The sequence below is a fragment of the Marmota marmota genome, unplaced genomic scaffold, assembly GCF_001458135.2.
Source record: "Marmota marmota marmota unplaced genomic scaffold, marMar, whole genome shotgun sequence".
In the NCBI taxonomy this organism is placed as follows: Eukaryota; Metazoa; Chordata; class Mammalia; order Rodentia; family Sciuridae; genus Marmota; species Marmota marmota.
Window position 1 is genome coordinate 54,509,005 of NW_025999842.1, and position 27,032 is coordinate 54,536,036.

The 27,032-nt window shown below is 40.5% G+C and overlaps 1 protein-coding gene and 1 non-coding gene across 8 annotated transcripts in view; one reads left to right on the forward strand and one right to left on the reverse strand.

The window, feature by feature from the left end:
- Nhsl1 (NHS like 1) overlaps positions 1–27,032 on the reverse strand; it is a 232,675-nt gene that overhangs the window by 27,642 nt on the left and 178,001 nt on the right. For all 7 annotated transcript variants that reach the window (XM_048798879.1, XM_048798872.1, XM_015501681.2 and 4 more), the window contains exon 3: positions 10,650–10,777. In XM_048798879.1, the coding sequence (XP_048654836.1) occupies positions 10,650–10,777 (128 nt within the window). The remainder of the gene's footprint in view (positions 1–10,649; positions 10,778–27,032) is intronic.
- Positions 14,751–14,854, forward strand: LOC125616059. Its single transcript, XR_007346674.1, has one exon. It is a non-coding gene; the product is annotated as a small nucleolar RNA SNORD46 (small nucleolar RNA).

A 27,032-nucleotide genomic window follows, 5' to 3' on the forward strand; every position in this document is an offset into this window, starting at 1 on the left:
CTTTATACCATATACAGATTGTATAGTCCCAGTTGGGAGGGGTTCTGCATTAGAATAATAATCAACCAGGGTAAATAACTAGAGAGGTAGTCCCCCAGGTCCCTTTTCTAATGCGCATGTCCTCAACCTTTGCCCTATTAGCAACTCTCCTAGTTGGAGAGTCCTCATGATATTTCTCATCACACGCACACCTCTTGTGACATCTAGTCATTTCTAGATTCAGCACTTGTAAACTCCTGTGTCCTCTCTACAGACCACTGTTCTCACCATACCCCTACCCCAAGGCCTATCTAGGAAATAGAAAGAATAGAATTTTCTCTTCCAAGTGATTTCTATACACTCTATTTAAAATGATCTCAACTGTTAGAGTGATGTTAATTTGCATCCCAGTTGGGGTTTAGGGCTTAACATGAAAAGACCCATACAATGCTGCTTTGGAGACCCTTTTGCATTTATGGGATCCCCACCTGACTTCAAGTGCCAGCCCGAAGGCACACTAAATGTCCTGACCACCAGGTCTGTTTCTAGATGTGCTCTTCTGTTCTGTCCGCACTGGAGGACTGCTGGCTTTTACCCGTGGCTAAGGCAGTTTTCCTATCCTGGTCTTCTGCTCTCCAGCTGTTCTAGCTATGAACTTTCATATCAACTTCTCTGGTCCTCTTCCTCCCCCCAAAGTAACCCCAAAACAAAATAAAATGGAACAAACAATAAGTGCCTTTTTATTGGTTTTGTGTTAATTTGATAAATTAGCTTGGGCAGAATCAACAGCTTTTTACGGACTCCCCTGATCTCAGCACACGTGTGCTTTTTCATTATTTGAAATGTATTTGTTTTCTTCCATAGTAAAGTTTATTTCATATAAATCTCATATTTTCTTAATAAATTTACCCCATTCTTTTGTCTGTCATAGCAATTTTAAATACATTTTTCTAGTATGTCTTCTATTTTGACTTTGTAGTATGAGTTTTTCTTTTCTATGAATTAATTTTATACCTTAGTATATCATTGAATTCTATTTTTTTTTTTTTCCTTTTGGAGTTTCAGGCTTTTGTTTTCCTGGATTTACCAAACTTACAAACCTACAATGTATAAACTGACTCTTCCTCATTTTTGTACTTGTGACTCTGCAGCTTTTCAAGTCATGCTGTCAAGTTTCACAGTGTTAAGCAGTAATGACAGTGACTGTCCTTGTCTTATATCTCATTTGAATGAACTTGACCCATTTCAAATTTTGTTGGGTTTGGGGACAAGGCAGATAAACTTTAAGTTATGGAAATATCCACTTGTTCCTATATTACTGGATTTTTTAAAAATCAAGAATGGCTGTTAAGCCAGGCATGGTGGTGCATGCCTGTAATCCCAGAGGCTTGGGGGGCTGAGGCAGGAAGATCTTCAGTTCAAAGCCAGCCTCAGCAAAAGCAAGGTAGTAAGCAACTCAGTGAGACCCTGTCTCTAAATAAAATAGAGATGTGGGGATGTGGCTCAGTGGTAGAGTGCCCTGAGTTCACTTGCCAGTACTCCTCCCCCCAAAAAAGAATGGCTGATAAATAATACCAGATACTTTGTCAATATCTAAAGTTTTAATTATATGAGTTTCTCCTCAGACTTATTAATATGATTAATAGATGACAACATTTCCTAATACTGAACATCCTTGCATTACTATTATAATAAACTCAGGTTGAACTAGTAGTATCTTTCTTTTAGTGAGATGCTAGATTATATTTCTTAATGTTTTATTTATGATTTATAATTCCAATATTCATGGATAAGACCAAGCAGTTAATTTTCTGCAGTCTCTCTCAGGTTTTGGCTTCAGTATTTAACAAATTTATTAAAAAGAACTGTCTCTCTAGGGCTGGGGTTGTGGCTCAAGTGGTAGCGCGCTCTTCTGGCATGGGTGCGGCCCGGGTTGGATCCTCAGCACCACATACAAAGATGTTGTGTCTGCCGAAAACTAAAATGTAAATAAAATATATATATAAAAAAAAAGAACTGTCTCTCAAATGGACTTTCTTATGTTCATTTATGAATACAAGGCCAGTGGAACTCCACATCATGTACAACCACAAGAATAAGAAGTTATGCTCCATATATGTATGATATATCAAAACACAATCTACTGTCATGTATAACCAAAAAGAACAAGTTAAAAATTTTTTAAAAAGAGAACTGTCTTTCTCCTTCTTCTTCTCTCCCTTGCCCCTGGAACAGTTTTAAGCACTGAACTTACCTACTTTTTAAAAATCTTTGGTAAGACCACTGCCCACCCACAACCCTGTAAAACAATTTTGCCCTTTTTAAAAAAATAGATACAAATTTTTTAATGATCAGTGTTTTTTAAAAATATTTTTTAGTTGTCAATGGGCCTTTATTTTATTTATTTATATGTTGTGCTGAGAATAGAACCCAGTACATCACGCATGCTAGGTAAGCGCTCTACCTCTGAGCCACAACCCTGGCCCTAATGATTGGTCTTATAAAATATTCTTTCTCCTCTTGGGTCAGATTTGATACATTATGTAAATTATAACATCTCCTTCAAATTTTAAAGGATGACATATACAAGGTTTGCTCTGAATCACAAAATTCTGTGCTAAGATGTGTGCTAATGATGTCCTAATAGCCATATCACATATCAGACTCCTTGATTTACCATTGCCCCTCTGTGATTGTCCTGTAGTCACCTTTGGCCACTACTCCTGTTATCACTGCTGGTGAACTTGGTGTCCACGGAGGTTCTCCACTTGCAACATGCTCTGATCCCTCCCAACCTCACTCCCAACTTGCCTCAGTCAGCTGCTCTCTTAGACATACCCTTGACCTCAGCATTGCAGAATGCTTAAATTAAGGTTTGAAGGTGACTCAGAAAAGTGGGAATTCTAGAGTTTGCTGAAGGTATGAGACAAAGAAAAGAATCAAGAAGGTGGCCAATGTTTTGTCCTTCAGCAACAGGTAGGATGGTGTGGTTTACTGAGGTGGAGAAAACTATGATGAGTGGGGTTTCTGGTTTGTTTGCAAGCATGATATGAGAATTGTGTATCTGGAGTTGGACAAGTTTGAGATACCTGCAGGATACTTAAGTAGAGATGGACAATAAACAGGAATATACATGTGTCTGGATGAGAGATAGACATTTAGAAGACTTCAATGTGTGGAATTTAAAACCGCTGAACTCAATGAATCTGTTACTAAGGAGCAGAGTACAAGATTTGAGCCCAGAGTTAAAAACCAACATTTAGATATTTGGAAGAAAAAGAACATCTAATAAGGGATTGAGAGACCATGCCTAGTTGGGAGGTGGAAAACCAGGAGTGTGAGGATGCCATAGATACCAAGAGAAGAAAGTGTCCTTAGAAGAGGCCGGGTACAGTGGCACACGCCTGTTATACCAGCAGCTCAGGAGGCTGACACAAGAGGATTACAAGTTCAAAGCCAGCCTCAGCAAAAGCGAGGCACTAAGCAACTCAGTGAGATCCTGTCTCTAAATAAAATATAAAATAGGGCTGAGGATGTGGCTCAGTGTTCGAGTGGCCCTGAGTACAATCCCTGGTATCAAAAAAAAAAAGGGGGGGGGGACAGTATCTTTAGAAGAATAGGAGAATACATGCTGTCAAAGGGAGCTGAGAGGTGGGTCCTGAGACCTAACCATGATTTGGCAACATGGAGGTGACTGGTGGACCTAAGAATAACTTCAGTACTATATTGAGGATAAAAAAAGTTTGTTTGGAGGGGCTTCAAAAGAGATTGTAAGGAAAAGCAGCAGAGTCGGCAAGTCTAGACAGTTCTTTGGAGACATTTTATTATAAAGAGGAAATGAAAAATGTGGTAGAAATTGGAGGGGAATGAAAGGTCAAAAAAGGATTTCTTCAAGATGAAAGAAAGTACAGCATGTTTGTATAATGATGGTAATGATGCCATCTCGAGAGAAAATTGATTAGGCCGATTTAAGAGGGGAAAACTACAAGTCTGAAGTCCTTAAGAGGTTAACCTTATTCATTTCACTGGAAAAATACTGAGTGCCTACTGTATGCCAGGCAGTGATCTGGGCACTTGAGATGCAACAGGGAAGAAAAGAAGCGTGTTCTGTTCAGCCACTGCCCTCGCAGGAAAGGGTGAGTACATACGGGAACAGATGCAAGCAAGCAGTGTGATTGGTTTGGCTGTGAAATGATATGCCTTCTGGATTGCCTGTGTTTTCCTGATGCAGTAAGTGTCAAGGAGTGTATCTGAGAGAGAAGCGGTAAACAGTGATTGGAGATTTGAGAAGGTGTGAAATAGAATTTGAGAGTGAGTAGAAGAATGAACTGAGTTGGTGTACTAGAGGTGCCGGGCAGCACTCTAGGTTTTGGGCTATTCATTAATATCAAGATTAGCTAACATAACTTGGCACTTTCTTTTCTTCAGCCTTGTTTACTAATCAGGCTTTAGCACAGAATAGGAAGAAACCAGGGTCAAACTGGGAGGGGATTTTGCCAGGCAAGTGGCAGAAGGCCTTCAGGGGGCTTGAATGTGAATATGATATTGGGTGACACGACAGAAATTGAGGAAGGAAGACTGAGGGTATTGAAAGGGTAAGATCAGTAGATGGGAATTTCTTGTAGGTGGAGGAGTCAAATAATTTTCAAAATAAGATTCTAGAGGAATCAAGCTGGAAAAAGTAGATGGAGTCATCCTTGACTTTTTCTCATAACTTCATCAAATCCTGTAGGATGTACTTTCAAGAAAAACCTAGAATCTCTCCCACGGCCACCTGGTCCCAGCCACCAAGGGCTTTCTCTTGCCTGGATGCCTGCAACAGCCTATTGTTTTGTCGTTTTGCTATCTTCAACTCCTTAATGTCCAATCTTCATATAGTAGCCAAATTGCATTAAATAGCAAATCAGATTGTGTCACGTCTCTGCTCAACTGTTCCAATGACTTTTCATCCCACCCAGAACCAATATACCCAAAGTCTTTACCGTAGCCAATTAGGTGCTACATAGTCTGCCTCTCGGTTCTCTCCCCTACAGTCTTCATTACCTCTATTGTGCTTGCGCACTGTCTGGCTGCTCAGGTCTCTGGCTGTTCCTCTTGCAGGATAACCACGTTGTAGTCTCCAGGTCTTTGCATTTATTAAACTCTTTTCTTCCTAGAATGGTCTCCCAGGGTATTCATGTGGGGTGTCTTATACTTCACCGCATGCTTTGTTCTAACAATACTATCAGAAAGTCCCTCTTGGACCCCTCGATCTAAAAATGGCAGCCCTGTCACTGACCATTGTTTCCTGGCCATTGTTTCATTCATTTATCATCGCCTTGCCTTTATTGTATGATATGGTTTGTTCACCACTGCTATCTCTTTGATGGCAGGGACTGTGTTTTGTTCACTTGATGGGTCCTTTGGATCTAGAATAAGCCTGGCATACTGGAAGTGCTAAATAAATATTTACTGAGTAAATGAATCGTCTGTTCAGGGAACAATCTTATTTCACTTTGAACCTTTTAGACAAAAACTAATGCCTTGAACTATTTGTGATACAACCATGGAAACACAGCAAGCAGCAGAGTTGAAATTTGAAATTGATCTCCCACCTGCTAGCAAGCCACCAACTCACCCCCTCCATGCCATTCACTCTTGGGATCTAAGTCGTCACTTATCTCTTGGCTATTACAACAGCCTAAAGTCAGAAAACATTTCCCTTTCACCTATTACTGAATGCCAAACACTTATTGTGTATGTTATACATAAAAACATTTATCCTACTTGGTTCCCCCTATCCCTGTGGGCTGTAAGTTCCTTGAAAAAAAAGCACAGATATCTTCTTAATCTTTGCATTTCACAATATAGGGCAGAGAGCCTTCAGTGCACTGGCTATTTCTTCTTCCTGAAAGGTTCTTCTCCAAGATTTCAGGATGGCTCATTCTTTTAAACTCAATCACCTCTTTGGGCTGAGTAATGCTCTTCTTTTAATTTAAAGTCGCACCTCTTCTCCATCTGATTTATTTTACTACAGAGCACATGTCACTTTCCAATACAACTAAATCGCTTCTACATGCTCAGTGCCTCTCCATGCCATCATCAAAGCTCCATCAAGGACAGGGATCTCTGCTGTTCAGTTCACTGTTAATCTCCCATACCTGGATTAGTCCCTGGCCAAGAGGTGCCAAATAAATTCTTGTTTTCAAATGAATTCTAATTCTACTTCTTAAGAAACTCTTTCATTGAGGAGGATGAAGAATGTCCCACTGATGGTTATACAGCCTAGAGGTATCGGTGCATCATGTGACCTAGTGAATGGTGGTTGGGATCACGAAGATTAATAAAGACTTCTGATACAAGGTAAATACTTGGTTAGGAGTAATTCCTCAATAAACGACTACTGAATGTATGAACCAGCTAAATAGTCAATCATGTACAAAGTAAGGTAAAGGGACTCTCAGGGTGAAACCTTCCAAGTTAAGAAGAAAAGCCTGTTGAAGTGGCAGTAAAGCACAAGAGTTCCAGTGTTTCATTTCCAGACCAGTTTCAAGGCCTGTTATGGTTTAGATGTGGTATCCCCCCCCCCAAAAAAAAAGTCCTGTGTGAGACAATGCAAGAAAATTTGAAGGAGAAATGATTGGGTTATAGCCTTAACTAACCAGTGAAGTAATCCTCTGATAGGGATTAACTGAGTGGTAACTGAAGTAGTAGTGTGCGGCTGGAGGAGTGGGAATTGGGAGCATGGCTTTTGGGTATATATTTGTATCTGGCAAGTAGAGCTTCTCTCTCTGCTTCCGGATCACCATGGGAGCTGCTTCCCTCTGTCACATACTCCTGCCATTATGTTCTGCCTCACCTCAAGCCCTGAGGAATGGAGCCGGCCTTCTATGGAGTAAGACATCTGAAACCGTGAGCCCTCAAATAAATCTTCCTCCTCTAAGTTGTTCTGGTCAGATCTTTTAGTCACAATAGTGAAAAAGCTGACTAAAACAAGGCCTTTGTCACCGAAAGCAGCACTAAGCCTTGGTAATTTCATACAGTTAAGGGGAAAAAAGCATATTCTCTGGTAGAGAACATTTTAATTAACCCAATAAAGAAGAGAAAAAAAAAAAGATGAAGAATATCCTCTAAGAGCATCAAAATGGGTATGTAATAGTGGGATGGCAAGTTTTTTGTTTTTTTTTAAATATTTTGCTTCAATTGTAGTTGGACACAATACCTTTATTTTTATGTGGTGCTGAGGATGGAACCCAGCGCCCAGTGCGTGCTGGCGAGCTCTCTACCACTGAGCCACAACCCCAGCCAGCAAGTGGGTTTTTGATGCCCCATGGCATAAAGAAATTGAAGTAGTTAGTACAAGAAGCTAATAGAAGTTAATATATGGTAACACATGTTAAATTGATATTTATTTGATTCTGAAGCAATTTTTTAACAGAAATTGCCTTGGGAAAGCATTTATTGAAACCTAATCTTTAAAAAAAAAAAAAATCTAAATGCTTCAGTTTGGTTCTATGTACTCAAGGAAAAAAAAATGTTCCACTTAAATATCACTAGCAACATATTCCAACGATTTCAAAATTCTTTGAACCAAGAATAAGTATCAACCTGAGTTTTGAAAATCACAAAACTAACAGAAATTGAAGCTTCGGTTTGAAAGTGGCTCTGTGCTTTCATGAAAGCCCAAATATAGGAGGAGAGTGCAGAAGCTGCACACCAGCCTGTGACTCAGGGGCCCCCTGCAGGGAGCCCAGAACACAACCCTCCTCCCACACACGCCAGGACACTCTACCACTGCTTTGACTTCAGTCCACCAAAAGAAGGACAGTGGGCCCAAGGAGATCGGTTGAGGTTCTCACTTTCTGGTTTCTGGCCTAATGATGCCTGTGCTACCAAATTGCACTAAGGCTCGTGTGTTTACTGGAATGTGCCACGTCATATATTTCTTTACATGGTATCATTATCTAGCAACTCATTTTCAACATGATGGGAACTTTGCTTTCTCTGGAGTGTTGGCTCATCCACATTCCATCCATGCATCTGGAGGAGGACTGCTTGAAGTTAGGAGTCCACAGCAAAGGCCCACAGAAATAGAAGTTTCCCACAAAAGCTAAATTTCCATCAGGATCAGCACCAGGTTGAGGAAGTAGCTATGTGTGAATTTAGCAACTAAGTTTCTAACTTTTTTTTGGCAGAAGGTCTTAGGATGTTGCCATATTAATGCAAGTTTGCCTCCAGGGGAGCCCATACTCTTAAATGCTCACAATTTGTGCGACCATCTGCTCCCAGACATGACCTCTGACTCAATGGGCCTCCACCAAAAACGTTTCCTCCCCCTCTGAGCAGCAGTGTAAGGCTAGGTCTATCTGGAAAAACATAAATTTCACTATACAATTCACCTTCTGGTTTTCATTTCCCTTACTCTTGCCAAGAAGTGAAAAATAAGTTTTTAAAATTAAAGATCAGATCGATTTTGAAATGGCTGTTTGTCCCACCAAAGTAAATGACCATCTTTGTACATTTTAGCAAAAGGACTAAGCTAATATGTGAAAATACCTTTAAATAGGCAGGAAAAATATTCTGTGATAAAATCTGTGTGGGGCCAGGTATATTAGTGCATGCCTGTAATCAGGCATGGTGGTACATGCTGAGGCACCAGGATCCAAAGTTTGAGGCCAGCTTTAGCAACTTAGTGAGACCTTAAGTAATTTAGCAAGACCTTGTCTGAAAATAAAAAATAAAAAGGGCTGGTTATGTAGCCCAGTGGAAAGTGCCCCTGGGTTCAATCCATGCTACCAAAAAAAAAAAAAAAAAAAAAAAAAAAAAAAAAAAAAAAAAAAAAANAAAAAAAAAAAAAAAAAAGAAAGAAAAAAAAAATCTGGGTTGGGAAGGAGGAAATGGAAAGCTAGTGATCTAAGGGTACAAAGTTTTAGGTACAGAGGAGAAATAAGTTTTGAGATCTATTGCATAGCCAGGTGACCACAGTCAATAAAATGTACGTTTCAAAATAACTAAGAGAGTAAATTCCAAATGCTTTACTAGAAAAGTGATAGCTAAGGGAAGTGATGAATATGCTAACTAGCTTGTTCAATCATTCCACGCTGTATACCTGTATCAAAAGATCGCATTGTACCACATTTATGCATTCAGTTATGAATTCTCAATTAAAAATAATATTAATTTTAAAAATGCAACTCTAAAAAATTAATCTGGATTCAATATCCATATGAAAACCAAAAACTTTGGGTAGTAATTTCCCATTTTTTGATCAACTCTGATGGTACTTTGTCCTCAGAAGTTGCCTATTTAACAACAACAACAAAAACCCCTGAAGAATGTTCTCCAACCAATACAGTGTTTCTGTATTGACCTAACCACTGAAAATATTTATATTAGTTAAATGTGGTTTCATGGTACAGGCCTAAAATCCCAGTTGCTTGGGAGGCTGAGGCAGGAGGATCACGAGTTCAAAGGTAGCCTCAGGTGCTAAGCAACTCAGTGAAACCCTGTCTCTAAATAGGGCTGGGGATGTGCCTCAGTGGTCGAGTGCACTTGAGTTCATCCCGGTACCAAAAAAGGTTTCAAAACCAAACCTATCAAATCTTATTTTGTTTAGCTTATTCCAGTATGTATTCATCTATAATATTCAATATAATGAAAATAAAATTATATAAATAAAAATGTCCATAAATTCCATTTCATGTGCATTTAGTACTGAGAAAATATACATCTCGGAAGTAATTTGAACACATCCTAAGAAAGGTATGAGAACAAGGAACTCAAATGTAAAACAGAATCATTAAGTAAACTGGCCAGTGCAATAACATCAAGTAAAAGTAGTGCATCTATTTCATGCATGTTCAAAACCCTGACAGTGGTGAAATAGTAGCTTTTGCTATATACTCAGTTGGCTATGGTTTGGATGTAGTTTGTCCCCCTAGGGTCCACGTGTTGGGAGCTTGGACCTCAGTGTAGCATTGTTGGAATGTGAAATCTTTGAGAGGTGGCAACTGTTCTGAGATGCTCAGGTCACTGAAGGAGTGCTCTCAAAAGAGATCAAGGTGTTTCTTGTGGGAAACCGGTTAGTCCAGAGAGGTATTGTGTAAATAGCCCAAGATGGCCCCATCCAGCCTCTCTCCAGCTTCCTTTTGACTGGTGATTGCTTGACACCATAATGGGACACAGGGCCTCACCAGAGCTGAGTCAATGCTGGTGCCAGGTCCCTGAGCTTCCCAAATGATGAGCTAAGTAAAACTCCTTCACTTCATTAATAACCTGCCTTGGGCTATCATTAATAACAGAGTTCTTCTTTGTAATATAACTGGGTACTTGGTAATATGAAAAAGAAAGAAAATCTTCATTTTTTCCTCCTAACCAATACAGAATATTCAAAAGGCACAAATATACTGATTTTCTGTTGCTTCAATGAATCACTTGGATCCTAACTTCTTTATTTATTGGAATAACTGTGTATTGACAGAGAAACTATGAAGATTATGTACCCTTCACTGGTTCTCCCTTAGATTACTGTTTTTTGTAATCATGGTACTTTTGTCAAAACCGAAAAATTAACTTGCTGCAATACTATTAACTAAAATATAGACTTGATTCTAATTTTGTCCGATTTCCCACTTATGTCCACTCTGTCCTGGGGTCAATCCAGGATGCCATGTTGAACTTAGCAGCCTTACCTTTGGATCTGTTTCTGCATCCTCATCTTGATAATCTTCGCAGAGTGGGCTAGAATTGGCTGCAAAAGTGGGTCCCTGAGAGTAGTACTGAGAACTTCGGTAGCCATCCCGCCTCAGTTTATCACATTCTGCAGAGGGAACAGGCAGAGAGTCAAGGGAGGGCATTAAAAATAATATTTTGTTGACTTCTTTGTATCTACCTTTTCTAATAATATTTTTATAGGGCATAATATAATTTAATAATAATAATAATGATAACAATGAAAATAATGATGACAAGAAATTAAGAATGATTAAGCACCTACATACATGCTTTTTTTTTTTCCAGGTTGGGGAGGGAGGGGACAGGTACATTCCCAGCCTAACTTCCTGTATTTTTTAAATCTTGAGACAAGATCTTGCCTCAAACTTGCAATTTTCCTGTCTCAGCCTAGGAGTCACTGGTATTCTGGCCATATGATTCCACACCCATCCTGAATTTAATTTCAATACCAATAGCAAATGCTGTGTGGAAGCTGGCTGCCAGCCTGTAACATCATCCAATTCACAGAGGGATGCCTACATGTGCTCTGGATGGCAGGAGGCTAGGGCCATGGGTTGTGTTCAATGAAAAAACACTACACAAGACTTTTCTCATCAGTGGGCTAGTGGCTTAGAAGGTTTTAATGGCTTTTAAAGCACCAGGAGCTTCCCTATTACCCAGGCACATTAAAGGAGCCTTTGCCTGGCCAAAGGATTTGCCCCAGGGTTCCTGTAAATGTCCAGTTTTCTAGAGGAGAAGAAATTGTGTTTGGTTTTGGAAAAGTTTTCTCTTTACCCAGCTTCACAAAACCATGTCCCTAAAGGCACAAAACTAAATTAGACCTCTTCAGAGCTCCCGTGTAACAGAGAACCCATGATTCTGTCTCAAAGAGGAGACAGGCAGCCACTTCAGTGGAGAGATAAAAATATAGACCTTTTTTTAAAAAAACAGGGAACAAAAATTTTTCATTTTTCTCTGTTATCTTTCTCACAGTGGGGAGTGGAGAGAGAAAGTTTCTAATTCAGAACTGCAAAGCAGATTTTAAAAATTCCTATGAAAATAGCCATGAGGATCTATGACAATACCAAACTAACAGAAAATGCACAGGTCACCATAAGTCAGCTAAATTACACCACCTCTGTTACTTAGGGGTTAAACAGCTAGTGGTCTGGACTGGCAGTTATATTTGTAATATTGATTAAAATGAAACTTCAAAAACATTTCGGGAAACAGTATTTTTTAATGAGGATTCACTGAGATTAGTCTAACCCTTTATAAAGGGAAATATTTTCACATCTTCTCCAACATCAATCAATTTCTCTAAAAGAAACACAGTCAGAATCTACACTCTAGTTCTCTAGATATGTTACCAAAAAAAGCTAGTAGTTGTCTAATGTTGTTTTCCATAGAGTTTTGGAATTCTGTTAAGTATTTAATATAATTTTCTTTAAATGTTTAATTTAAGCAAGATAAATAAACTTAATAGTTTTTTAAAATATATTTTTAGTTGTGATGAACACAATAAGTTTACTTTGTTTATATATTTTTATGTGGTGCTGAGAATCGAACCCAGTGTCTCATACATGTGAGGCAAGGGCTCTACCACTGAGCCACAACCCCAGACAAAGTTTAATAGTTTTACATACCAAATTTTAACACAATACAGGGAATTAATTCATTAACTTGTGCTGCTAAATCAATTTTTCCTTTGTTCCTAAAAGTTAGGTATTCCTGCTATACTTATAAATATGAAGTCTCTGAGAACCTTGCAAAATAAACCAATATAAATTGAATATAAATTGTTACCACTTGCAGTTACTTATCTATATAATTCAAGGTTTTCAAGTACTTGACAAATGAAATACAAAGTGGAGGCCAAGGCTTTCTAAGTCCTTTTGTTGTTCAAATTCTTTTTTCCCCTCAGTAATTAACCCTAAAAGAAGTTTAATTATGAAATTTAATGTCCTTCCAACATTAGAAAAAATTGTGCTATGTATTAGATACCACATAGGATTGTGTTTGAAATAAAGATTTCCTCTCCCAGGAAATAAAGAGACTGCTGGGCTAGACCATTTGTGTAAGGGTGATATTAGTTTTGACATTCTTGGCAATAAAACTGAAAACAGCCAAAGTGAATTGACACATGTTAAATCTTAAAAGACCAAAACACCGCAAAGTTTTCCACACATTAAAAGTCTGAAAGGCTGGCAATTAGTACTGTACTTCCAGTGTGTCTCCTTTTTGTACCCAGCTTAAAACAATATATCTTTTTTCTATCATGAAGTTCACATCATACAAATGTTTAAACAGTAGTATAATAAATGGTACTACAACAGATGAAATATGAAACTAGGCAGTACAAGTTTAAGGCAAATGACTAATTTTCTTACTCTTATCAAATCTGTAAAATCTAGTTAACTGGTCAGATTCCATTGTCATATATTCCAACGGGGGCGGGGGGGGGCGGGGTCAAGGGGATAGAAATCGAGGAAAATTTCCTCTTGTCAAGTTGCAACAGGTCTCAGTTTGTAATATCCTGGCTTTGTTCATTAAAAAATGAGTTTATAGTCTCTAGAATGAGACATAAGAGCAAGTCACCATGATTGATCAAAGGCTTTACAAACACAATGCTGAGGGAGTAACTGTAAGGCAGAACCCAATTTAAAGCCGGGTTGGGCCAGTGACTATAGCTAGAAAGAAGGTCCTAAAGGTAATAGAAGAGCTATGTTTAACACATACTCTATCAACAGAAATTCAGAGGAAAACTGTTATTGTTCTTACAATGCTGCTCAGATAAGAATATCACTGTTTGTTGAGGTCTCTAGTTTCCCAAACATAAATTTTCCCTTAGTTTCTTTCATGAAACACACACACACACACACACACACACATCCAACATTCTTTAACATAAGGACAAAGGACAAGCATTTCTTTGTAGACCAAAGTTTTAAATATAGAAGAGAAAAGTAAGGTCACAGAACTAGATGGTCATCTAACCATCTTGTGAATTTAATTTAGAAATGCTAATGACTGCAAGAAGCTTTAAAGAACTGTTTTCAAAATAAGTTAATAAGTTTCTCTGGGGGAAATCCTTACTGAATTTTCTCTATGTTATCATTCCTAAGTGTACTTAATCAATCACAATGAGCTAAATATGCCACAGTTAGAAATAGTTCCAAAACCTCAGTGGCTTTTCATAACTAGAAATTTCTTGCACATTTCTCTTGTCCAGACAGAGTGGCAGGGGTTTTGCTCCCCACAATCACCTAAAGACAAGGCAGACGGAGTTCACCCTCCACTTGTGCACGTGTGAACACACGATAGTGCCATGATGCTTCCAACTCAGAGACTTCTGGAACTTCTCCCCAGAAGTTACGAGGGTTTTATCTGCTTCCATTTTGTTAGCTGAAACAAGCTACATGGCTATACCTAACTTCAGTAGGGACAGGAAGTGTAATCCTACCTCTTGCCCAAGGAGGAAAATTCCAGAATAGCTCTAATGACTCATTTTCTGTATTCTTTTTTTTAAGAATTTTTTTTAATATTTATTTTTAGTTCTTGGCGGACACAACATCTTTATTTGTATGTGGTGCTGAGGATAGAACCCAGGACGCATGCATGCCAGGCGAGCGCGCTACCGCTTGAGCCACATCCCCAGCCCCTTTTTTCTGTATTCTTGTTACCTCTTCTCTCAACACTTATTGTTGATTTCCAAACCTTTTTGAATAAGGCTATGACAAATTTGCAAAGACAATGAAAAAAACATCCTTTATGTGTTTGTAACAGGAGGTTAATTATCAAGAGAGGCTCTAAGTCAAGAAGTAGTCAAATAGTTTCTTGGAATCTAGACAGACTTGGCACTACTAATTATGCCTGAGACCCAGGGGTCAGCATTTTAATCTCCTAGAAACTTATAAGCCACCTCTGTAAGACTAGGATGTTACCCTTTCTGGGAAGCTGGAGGGAGGTTCATTCACCAAATACTTCCAAGTGCGCTGCCTGCAAGGCACTAGGTTAAATCCCCAAGGAGCCAAAACTTTGCACACTGCCCTCCAAAAGGTAGACAAAAAAACACCCACTGCTAGAGTGATGAAAAAGCATCCTTAGGCTTGGTTGCAGACATCTTGGTCACCTGTGTGCCAATGGCCAATGCAAGGTCTGGTCGTAGTTAAACTGACAGACTTGGAAATTATGTCTTTCCTGGTATCACTGGATTAAAATGAGGTCATTCGAATGGGCTTGAATATGACTGATGTTCTTGTAAGAAGGCAAAACAGAGATACTGGAGGATTGTGAATACAGAAAGAAAACAGCCACCTGAAGAGAGAGGCAGAGATTAGAGTTACACAAGCCAGCAAATGCCTGGGACCACCAGAAGCTACAAGAGGCCACAAAGATCCTCCTCCAGAAGTTTGAGGATGCATGGCTCTGTCACCACCTTGATTTGGGACTTTTAGTCTCTGGGTCGAAAAGACAGTAAGTTTCTGCTGTTTTAAGCCACAAGTTTTATAGTCTTCTGTGATGGTGGCACTAGAATATTAACATAGTATGAAGCTAAGAATACACCAGGATATGGAAGAAATTCATGAAGATCCTCACAAAAAAAAAAGGGGACAGGGATTATTGGTTTCTTATATTGAACCTTGCTGCACCTGGGAAAGCAACTTCAACAAGAATTGGGCATGCAAAACCCTGACTCTGATGCCTTCTCAATACCTGGTCCTCCGATGCCTAGGTACAGACAGACCAGTGGCCAACTGGGGCCTGACAGCCTAGAGCTGATGGGCAGGGAGTTGAACAGACATGCAAACTGACCCAGAAGGGTGCAGGCTTCCCCTCCGCAGCTCTGGTCCAAGGGGTTGCAGTGCAGGAGTGACCCAAGCCCACTCTGACCTCTCAAATCCCTGCTGACATCCCAACTCTATAGCTGTCTTCCTCCCCCTGGTGCCAGGAAAAGGCCATGGAGAACCCACGGTCCCGCCCACCACGGCCCAGCCTACATCCCCGCACTGTGTGAAGCTGTTGTACTTGGCATCGCCCTCAGAGCCCCAGCACACAGCAGCGTGGAGGGCAGCAGGCTCTTAAATCATGTGGAAAACAAAAGTACCATTAGCCTTTATAATTGTTACAAATATGCCTTTACCAGAGATCTGTCTTCATTAGGCTCTGAGTTCCTCTTGTCCTTCAGTTCAACCTGAAGGACTTCCCTTGTGCAGGGACTATCTAGGGGTGTCCAACTCCCTTGGCTTTTCTTTATCTGGGGCTGTGTTTTAAATATGCATGCGTGTTCTTCCAAATTTCTGCTGCAATTTCCACCCCAATGCCACAGTACTGAGAGGTGTGGGGTGTTCTGGATGTGACTAGGCCAGGGGGCTTCAACCTCATGAATGGGAGGTGTAGCTTTAAAAAAAGCATGCACAAGGCCCTGGTTTGATCACCAGCACTGTACACTCACAAAAGTACATTTATTAAGCTGAGTGCAGTGGTGTACGCCTGAAATCCTAGCCACTTGGGACACTGAGGCAGGAGAATCTTGCCAGCTTAGTGAGACCCTGTTTCAAAATAAAAGACTGAGGATGTAGTTCAGTGGTAGAATGCTTGTCTGACATGTGTGAGCCCAGGGTTCAATTGCAAAAAAAAGGCAGGGGAGCCGGGTGTGGTGGCACACGACAATAATACCAGGAGCTTGGGAGGCTGAGACAAGAGGATGACGAGTTCAAAGCCAGTCTCAGCAACGGAAAGGTGCTAAACAACTCAGTGAGACCCTGTCTCTAAATAAAATACAAAATAGGGCTGGGGATGAGACTCAGTGGTTGAGTGCCCGTGAGTTCAATCCCCAGTACCCCCCTATCTCCCCAAAAGAGGCAGGGGAGCTGAGGGAGTCAGTTCAAACCTCTGCCCCTCCACCATGTGCAAACCCAGCACCTAGGTACCACAATAGAAGGAGAAAGTCAGCCCTCTCCACACACTGAGTCTCCTGGTGCCTTGACCTTGGACTTGCCAGACTCAAGAACTGCAAGAAATCAATTTCTGTTATTAATAAATTACTCAGTCTAAGGCAATTTGTTACAATAGCACAAAGGGACTGAGGCATCTGGGGACACCTCCATTTTCTCCTCCTACGGGAAAGACACTTTTTGTGGCTATAGGATTCTGGGTCGAAAGGTTTTGAATATATCAATCCCACTGCCTTCTGGGTTTCTGGGTTTCTGATGAGAAGTCTGATTAGAACTTTATGGGAGAAATTGTGACAAAAGCTCTGATTCTCTCGGCCCCACGGGGGTCAATAACACCCCTATGGTATCTCAGGGAACAGAGCATTTTGTTACAGTATCATCACAATGTAAATGAATTGCTACCATTTTTTTGCCACCAATCATTCCAAGTTGAAAGAAAAGGGAATTGAGTAACCTTTGAGTATAGATATGATGAGACTTTTAAAAGCCAAAAGTCATTATAGATTTTCAGACTTGAAATGAACAGGCCATTGAAGACTCCTATAGGTTTTTCTTTCTAAACAAGTAAATATCAGGCTACATAATCCACGGAGTCCTTCTGAAGTCCTTTCTTAGTCTTAATATTGAAGTGGAAGGATCCTGGAGGACAAAAAGTAAGACGACCATTTTTTGAGTTACACCCAGCGATGACTTGGGCCACCACTGGCCCTGGACCTCACAAGGAGCCAGCATAGGGAAATTTCAAACACCACCTATATAGTAAGCCCCTGGCTGTGGCTGTTTGTTGGTCTTGAAGCGCAGGCAGCTCTTGGTTGGTGATCTGTCAGAATCAAAGATAGTTGGGTTGTTTGATTTTTTGATTTTGTTTTTTAGGTTTGGCTATTTTAGGGGTTTCCCCACCTTTTTCTTTTTCTTCTCCTTCTCCTTCCTTCTCTGTTGCGGCTGCTGCTGCTTCTTTTTCCTCTTCCTCTTCTTTCTAGAATCTTTGTGTAGCAAGAGTAGTAAGGATGGGACCATGTGGCTGGGACTCTGGCCAACTCCTCCTAAGAGAAGACCCTTGCAAACCATTATAGGTCCTGGGGAACTCTGGCCAGAACAGCTTTGCCCAAGTGAAACAGGCCTGCCATCTCCTCACCAGAATAGAAGTGACCGTGAAAGTCCTGCCAAAGGTAGAGCAGAGCTTCCCCTTCCTTATAGATGAGTGGGATATAATGAAGATGGTAGAACACCCAAAGGTAACTAAGTAATTTCACATTATTGAAAACATCTGGTTGGTGATGGAGCATGCAGGTGGAGGACTGAAGGCCAACGATGTGCAGAAGGAGGAGGCCCAGTGAGTATGCACACAGATCATGTGCACCAGGTGCTACTGCCTCAAGAAGGGTATTGTGCACAGAGATGAAGACGGAGAGCATCCTGGTGGATGCCAAAGGAAACATTAAACTCTGCAACTGTTACCCAGGCAACAGGTTCAGAGCTTGGCAGAAGCTGGACATGATTGGCAGCAATCTTTGGTACTGTGCCCAAGAACTGTACTGGTGGGAAGGACATGATGCCCCCATCATGGACATCTGGAGCCTCACAGGGTGTCTCCCATTTAATGGGACCGCTTTTTTGCTGCTGAAAGAGCAGATCCTCCTTCCAAGTGCAACATTCCTGCTCACATTTCTGCTGGAGTGCAAAGTGTCATTGGTCAATTATTGAATGTGGATCCCACCACCCAGAAGTCTGTGGTAGAGTCAATCATGGTGCACGGTGGCTGAGCCAGGGTGAGGAACATTGACCGATTCATTCTAGTGAGCCACTCCCCATCCACTTGAACCCCACAATAATGATGATCATGTGTGGCATTGGTTGTGACCCACATGATACCTATCTTTGGTAAACAGAAAATTCCATGAGGCGATGGCTACATATTTATACTCCAGCATCAGATAACCCAGAGGCAAGCTGTACATTTCAGGATAAGCCTGTGCATCCAGAGATTGGACCTTGCCAATGTCCCACAGACCCTTCCATCTTCACTCCCGCTTCCGCCAAGGATGAGTGCACATGCCCTTTGTGCCTTCCCCTTCCTGCCCACTGAGCATCAGCTACATGAGAACAAGCAGCAAAGGCAGAGGGTAGTAGAAGAGCAAGTCTACCTGCCGTTCCTCTCTGCAGCCTGCAGGTGAGGACACCCACACTCCTAGCATAGCCTCCTGGCATGTTCATGAGGCCCTCCCGCCCAGCCCCTGCCTGAGCTGCAAAGAGTGGGAGAGAGCAGCAAGTTCTCCCAGGGTACACTGTCAGAAGAAAACTCTCTCACTAGGGGGCAGCCCCATGGTGTAACTGCAGCAGGGTGAGAAGCGGGTGGCTAGGAGGGCGGCCACCTGTATTCCATTCCACAACATGTTGCTCTATGCCATGTTACGGTCTGCTGGCCTGAAAGACAAGCCCAAGATTTAGAAATAAAGTAGCTCCAATGAACAGAAGGCAGATACACCCTGGAATCAGAAATGTGGCTCCAGTGAAAGCAGATAGCTGAGACAGACAAAAACAACCTCCAGAGGACCCCGAGTTCTGTGGATGCTGACATCATGGCATGGCTATGGGTCAGGCGTGGGCTCAAACAGTTGTGGGAGGAAGTTGTGCAACATGGACTTCAGTCACAAGGGCATCTGGAACTCCCTGGAAATAGATGGGCCCCTCTACTTCCTGGGAGGGATATCAGACTGTTTTTTCTGTGATACTTCCCCCTGCCCTGCTCCTCTCTGTCCTTTCTCCCATGTTTCTGGGATAGCAGAGATGTTTCCTAATAAATGTCTGCTTCTCAAAAATGTTATAACAAAACAGATGCTCCTGAAATATGGGGACGGGGAGAATAATTGGGTATGAGAGATGCCCATCTGAATACTCAACAGCTATGTAACTCTGGGCAAGAAACATTTACTGTTGGTCTCAGGAATTCATCTCTAAGGTCCCAAGCAAAATTATCTTTTGTCAGGGAAAAAGGACAGTGTGATAACAAATCTCATCAGGTATAACAGTATCTACCACATTCTAGTAATACTAACTTTGATTGAGGGCTCACTGTTGTAGGTGCTTTATATATAGCTCATCATTTACTCTTTGTATTGCCCCAAGAGATGGGGATTATAATTATCCACATTTTATGTATGAAGACTTTGAGAAACAAACAAACAAACAAAAAACTTGTATATGGTGCAACTAACATTAGAATTCAGGCCTTCTGGCCTCATAGCTAGTTCTGCCTGAGAGTGGCACATGAAGATAATTATTTTGCTTATGGTGGGAAACTACCATTTTCCATTTCTCTTTGTACTACTGCTATGGTTTAAATGTTTCCCTCCTCCAAAACTCATGTTGAATTTTAGCAGCCACTGTGATGGTGTTGGGAAGTGGGCCCTTTAAGAGGTATTCAGGTCACAAAGGCTCCACCCTCCTAATGAATTAACACGATTATTGCAGGACAGGGTTCTCCTCCTTTTGCCCTCCCTTGGTCCTTCCATCATATGATGATGCAACAAGAAGGTCCTTGCCAGATGCCAGGCCCTTGATTTTGGATTTCTTAGCCTCCAGAACCATGAGTCAATAGATTTCTGTTCATTATAAATTATCCACACTTCTGGGCACAGTGGCTCAGGCCTCTAATCTACAGCATGGGAGGCTGAAGCAGAAGGATCGCAAGTTCAAAGCAAGACTTAGCAACTTAGCAAGGCCCTAAGCAACTTAGTGAAACCCTGTCTCAAAAAAAATTTTAAAAAGGGGGCAGAGCTGGTGATGTGGCTCAATGGTTAAGCACCCCTGGGCTTAATCCCTGGTTACTCCCACCTCCTGCAAATTACCCGCACTGTGGTACTCTATTATGTCAGCACAAAATGAACTAAGACAGCCACACTTAACAATGCTTAAAATAACACTAGCCTTCATCTAGCACGTCAGTAAATCCATTTAAGGTTTTAGCACCCTTAAACTCTTTCCTAGAAAGATTTTAAGCCAATTTCAATATAACATTTTTCTGCACCTACAACTTCTTCCACAATAACAACAACAAAAAAAGTTACAGGCCCAAAATGAAATTACCCAAACCAATGTTCACCTTAAAGAATATTTGAGGGATGGGGGTGTAGTTCAATAGTAGATTTCCTGCCTAGCATGCAAGAAGCCCTGGGTTCTAGATCAAGCCCCTCACCCCCCCCCCCCAAAAAAAAAAAGTAATCTGAAATTAAGAGGATTCTTGTATCTCCCTCAAAGGGAAAGCAAGTCTGTAGGTGAAAACCCTACATATCTCATAGGGGTGGGCTTGGGGATTTTCCTTGATCCCTCATTCTGGAAATTATTTTATAGATTCTTCAATTTATATTATTTACACATATTAGCATACAATGTATATTATTACTACTGCTTTCTAAACACTCTTACAGACAACGATGGCCCAGCCTCTCCTGGCCTGTGGTGGCAGCCACCATGCTTGTAGACAACAAAACTCGGTGCATTACTTCAAGACAGCTTGAGCAAAATGCTACCAGCCCATTGAGGTTGACCTCAAATCCTCTCTTCCACAGGCCCTCCCTCATTCTCCAGTCTTTCCTGCTGAATTCTTTAGTATCACAGTGATGACATCATAGCTCTAAAGACTGATTTCCTGTGGTATTTTGCTTCTATCACCAGAACACTGTTGTCTCCATTATTTTCATTCTATATACATCTTTCTTCCTTTTCTAAGATAGATATAAGCTCTTTGAAGGAAAAAGCCATGAGTCATTCTTCCTTACCTCCTCTATGGTGCCTCACATAATACAGAAGTTCTGCTGATATTTTAGGTAAGAGAAAAGGAATAAAAAGGAATAGCTATTGCCAAAGAGGTAGAATCACAGTTCTAAGAAATCATTACCCTCTAAGACAATTCTCTCTCCCAAATCCCAAAGTCTCCCCCACATTTACCTATTAATTCCACAAATAGTTCTTAAGCATCTATCACCTGCCAAGTACTGTCATAGGAAGAGGAGATTCCACAGTGAACAAAACAAAGATTCCTGTCTGCTCAGACCTTCTGCTCTAATGACGGTATAGATAACCAAAAAGTCAGGGAGCTGGATAGCATGTTAAAAGACTCTACATGGTAAGAGGGAAAGAAGGCGAGAAAGATGAGGAAGTGGTGGAGTTGGTGGTATCAGGGCAGACAGAGCCTCAAGGAGTCGTGACATTTGAATAAGGAAGGAAGGAACTATCTTCCTGGGGAAAGAGCTAGAGGAAGAGTGAAATGAACTGAGTGAAGGAGAAATAGTAGGAGAGAAGGCGGGGGTGGGGGTGGGGGTGGTGGCAGACAGTGCAGGGCCTCCTGGGATACTGTGAGAACTCTGACTTTTAGCAGGAGGTGGAAGAGTACTTCTGGTGGCTGAGCAAAGTCACATGACTGTACTTGGATTCAACACTCTCTATTTCTACCTGCCCCAAGATGCTGGGATTCAGCTCAAAACTATGCAAATATATAAATCCCAAATAAACCACAATAAGAGTTACTGAATGAAAGTAAGTCAGTACTGCGGCTAGTAAATACATGTGACTACTTTAACACTGAGTTGTATAAATTATCATAGTGATTTTTCATATATATTTCACTGACCAGTATATTATACATTGAAATGCTCTTGAGCTTATTATAAAGATTTTGAAATATAATCTGAGGAAGGGAAAAGTTCTTAACTTAAATGGATGGTTAGTAAATATGACTTGTTTAACTAAGAGAGAGAGGGAGAAGAAGAAACAAAAATTGAATTCATAGTGGGAATAAGATGGGAATTTTAAAAAAATCCATCAAGGAAACAATACAATAAGATGAGTGTATACTTAAAGAAAAATGTAAGGAGCTTGCTGACTTGTGAGAAAGAATAGTAGGAATGATGAAAGAAGAATTTGAAACAAACACTCTACTGCATTAAAAGCAGAAAGATTAGGTAAATAGGCTATCCTTTTTCAGGTCATGAAAGACAGAAAAGTTTGGAAACATTCAGGTCAAAAGCACAGTTTTGGTATTACTCTACAGCCCAGTATTCTAGACTTACCATATTTTAAAATATGAATGTGATTTGTTCTTAACAGTATGAAATCTTTCCTAATCCTCCTGCTATATAATTCAAGGTCATTAAGCATTGGGAGGACTCCAGTTCCAAAGTTAATTATAAAAATAATGGTCATGATGTGCTGCTTCAGTGAGAATGTCCTACAATGAACCAGGGTTTAAAAATCTTTTTTTCAGATCACTGATTTTTAAAGTCAATGCTATGGACACTTTTCTAAACAGAAAGCCCTTTGCCATAAATGATGTGATTTGTGTTTAAAATAATTATGTGGGAATTGAAGGAAAGCAGATATTTTATTGGTCTTATGGGTTATGAAACACAGGTATAAAGTTTCTAGTAGATGGAAGCTTCTAAACTTCCATCTCAGTTATTTTCCATCAGATTAAGAACAATGGGTGAAAGGCCAGTGCTGCATATATCTTTATCTCAGTCCAGAAGGGCATAGAATACATCAGACTACAAGCATTCATGTTTAGAAGAAAATCAGTTCTAGTCTAGCAGCTGTAGCAGGTATTATATAGCTAAAGAATCTAGTTTGAGCTTCCAAGTAAGCACATAGGAAAAACTGACTGCACTTAAATATTATGCTTTGGAAACAGTACAGAACTCACTTTCTTAATGAAAATCAAACTCAGGTATATTTAAAAATAGAGGGGATTTACCTCCCATGTCATTAATTTATTGGGTTTGACTATACTGGAAAAGAGAAAGCAACCTTACTGAATATTTTCTTAAGATTCTGCCTTGCCCTTAAGGCTCAATGAATTTTCTAAAAATACTTTTGGATTTTCCATCGTTCTTCAAAGCAATTTAACTTCAATTTATTTAAATTGTCTTCAAGAATCAACAAACTTGAACATAATTAAGACACTAGAGATATGCAAACATTTTCAAGTTACTCAGTTATTTGTAGCATACTGAGGGGGTTGAAAAGTTGTGTTAAATCTCAAAGACACTTAATGCAGATCTTTTCCATGGACATTTTCCTAGATAATTTGACAGCAATTTTAAACAATAAGATTTCAAATAAATATGCCTTTTTTGTGTATTATTAGAAAAATTATGCCTCCTTTCTCCCTTCCCTGCTTTTAAAGTTGTTATGCAATTATACAGGATTCCTCACAATGCATGAAAGTGTATTATTACATATCAACTACTACATTCAAATCTATCTTGCAGTAAATGCATATTTGAGCCCATAAGACCAGTTCTTTACCAATTATCACTTCAATGACACTCAGCATCCAAAGCAACATAAAACATAAAAGGACAAAGCAAAAATAGTGAAGCCCAAGCCTCTCTAAAAGGTCTAAAAGTAAATAACTTTTAGGGCTGGGGTTATGGCTCAGTGGTAGAGCCCTTGCCTAGCATGTATGAGGCACTGGGTTTGATCCTTAGTACCAAATAAATAAATAAATAAATAAACTATTGTGTCCAAGTAAAATAAATAAATATATATTAATAAAAAGGTAAATAACTTTTAAAGACAAAATGTCCCAGGTGCTAGAGCATAATGTTTTTAACAGCAGGTAAAGAAAGAAAGAAGGCATATTGGTAAGATGCCAACTATGACCCAAAGTCAAGGAAGAAGGAAGTCTGAAGGGATTGAGGCTCACTTTGCCTGAAGAATGGGAATGAATGTCATCCACTGTTAATCCAGCAGAAAGCTGGAAAAAGGCAGTCACATTGGTGATAACTGTGTTTTTGTTCTGACCTACAGGTTCTGGGATTCTCCTGGCAAGTGCTTTGACCAGACATTTCTTTCTAAATTTCTGAATACTTTTCTCCCACATGAAGAAGGCAGTGCTAACTTGGAGAAAACACAGAAGGACAAGGCAGGGACATGGAAGCACTGTTTCTCAAGTCTTCATCCGACTAACAACACAGACAAGAGCAGCAGGCAGGGGCTCAGACTCTGAAACTGAAGAGTTGAATGCTTGAATCCCAGCTTGTGACAGGCTATCAGGGCCCGCGGGTTTTGTTCCAACCCTCAGGGTGCTCACAATTCAGCTGCCTAATTAAACAAGTTCACCGGACAACCTGCAGAGCAGTGGTTCTCCAGAGCAAGGTACCTGAGAATCCCCAGGCAGGCTCCTTGAGGGCATGGCCAGCCCACCCCCATATCTCCTTGCTCAGCAGGTCTGGACCAGAGCTCCAGGACTTGCATTTCTAACAAGCTCCTGGGCAATGCTGAGGCTCCTGGCCTGTGAGACACTAGGGGAAAACCAGTTCAGAGTAAGGTGGACACCCACAAAAAAGTAAACACAAAATTAAAAGTGGTCAATGTGCTGCCCATTTATGGAGGTGAAGGTGAGAGAAGTCTTCCCTACTCAGAGGAGGTGATGGATGGGCCCCTGAAGAAGGGGATACAATTTTGAGATTTCCTAGTTCATGCAAGAAATGATTAAAGGTCCAAATGGAAAAAGAGTACCCTGCTTCTTTGATTATGTTCCTCGTGATCCCCACTTGCCAAGACAATAATTTAACAGGGAAGACAGGAAAAAGAATTTAGATGATGTGGTGCAGGTCAGTGGGGGAGGGAGAATACTGTCTGGGATCTATTTTAGTCCCTAAACTGTTTTGTTTCAGGAAAAAGCTCTAACTGTTAGAAGTGCCTTACATGCCCAGATTTCCCTGAAAAGTCTGGAGGGCTCTAACTCATTGTAACATCCCACTTCAGCTCCAACTGCAGGGAAGCTTCCTGATTCAGGCCACTCCCATGAGGTCACCTGATCACTGCAGCAACCTTGACCCAGCCTCCTGCTTCCACACCCCTGTTCCCCTTATTCTAAATTTGTAACACAGGGCCTAATTCATCCTTTTAACAACTATGAGTCAGATTATGTGACTATCAAGTTGCAATCCATCCAATGGCTTCCCATGCCCTGAAAGTAAAAGCAAAGTCCTCCTACTGGTTTCCAAGCTTTATGTAATCTGACATAGGTGCTCTGTGAGTTCATTAAATAAATGGTCACTGAATCCATTCGGCAGTGTACCTAAAAGGGTACCATGACCACCAAGAGAGGTGCTGGGTCCAGTGCTCACGTAGTGTCTTTTATCCTTGGCCACACTTTCCACCTTAATTAACACAGGTATATTGAGCTGGTAGTCCAAGTTATCAGTGTTAAATACACTTTGGGGGGTATGGCTAGGACCAGCATCAATGCAGAGTGAAATGGTCTCACATTAAAGGGACCCCCACATACATACAACTCAAATATTCAAGAAATGAGAAGATGAAGAGAGAGTAGGTAGAATCAATGAGAAACCGAAGATGACATTCCAAGGCTCAATCAGGATTATCTATCCAAGGAAATTCAGTCTCGGTAGAAGTTCAGGGAAGTAGACCACATCCAGAATTAAAAAGCTAACCACAACACAGGCAACTCCAGAAGCTTTCTGATCAGGCAGAACAGATGTCACAGAAAAGCTATATTTCCATTTCCCACACAAGAATGCCTCGTTTGAAATTGGTGGGTTTCCTTGCTAGGGGAGGAATAAAAATGAGGATACTGCCTAATAATTATTTTAACATAATTCTAGGTGACTTCTCATTTCCTTCAACACAGCATATTCAGTAGAATAAAGGGATTAGGATGGGGAAAGTGGAGAGTCACAGAGAGAAAAACACTACTCATTGTGGTCATTAGCTCAACAGTCAAGTTGGAAATGAATTTGCTGACTAATGTATTAACACATACTGGCAAGAAGAGTTTTTTCCCATGTCCTGATATTAAATACCAAAGACAATCTCATTTATGTAAAAGGGTTTTGTTTTTTTTAAGGCCATTTTGATTAACATTTACTTCTATGGTTAATTCCTATTAAAGAGGAGAAAATCTCCAAAAAGTCTTGGGAATTAAATATTAATACTTAAGCCACTGGATCAACCAATAGCTTTGGTTTTCATTGCATGCCATGGAAAATTTACTATTAAAATGTCATGAATCATGGCAGAAAGCTTGTTTTTAGCATTTCTTCTCTTCACACATGCAAATTAATGCAAGAAGACTTAGAGAACTAAATCTGACTTAAATGAAGGTGGAAGCTTTCTGGGGCCCATGATTAATGTGAGTGTGCTAACAGTTTGCAAGTTCCAGCTGAGTGCCACCACAGCATAGCCAAATTGCAGGCGATCTCATTTCACATTAGAATTGAAAAGCCCCATCACAGGCAGTGGAAGAGATTACCAAGGTCACTCAATATCAAATAGCCTGTGGATTCTATGCCAACACCAGAGACCTCAGCTGTATGGAGGGTGATAACAACCCTTATCCACAGGACCTTCAGTGTAGCATTTTTATGCTGCATTGAGTGA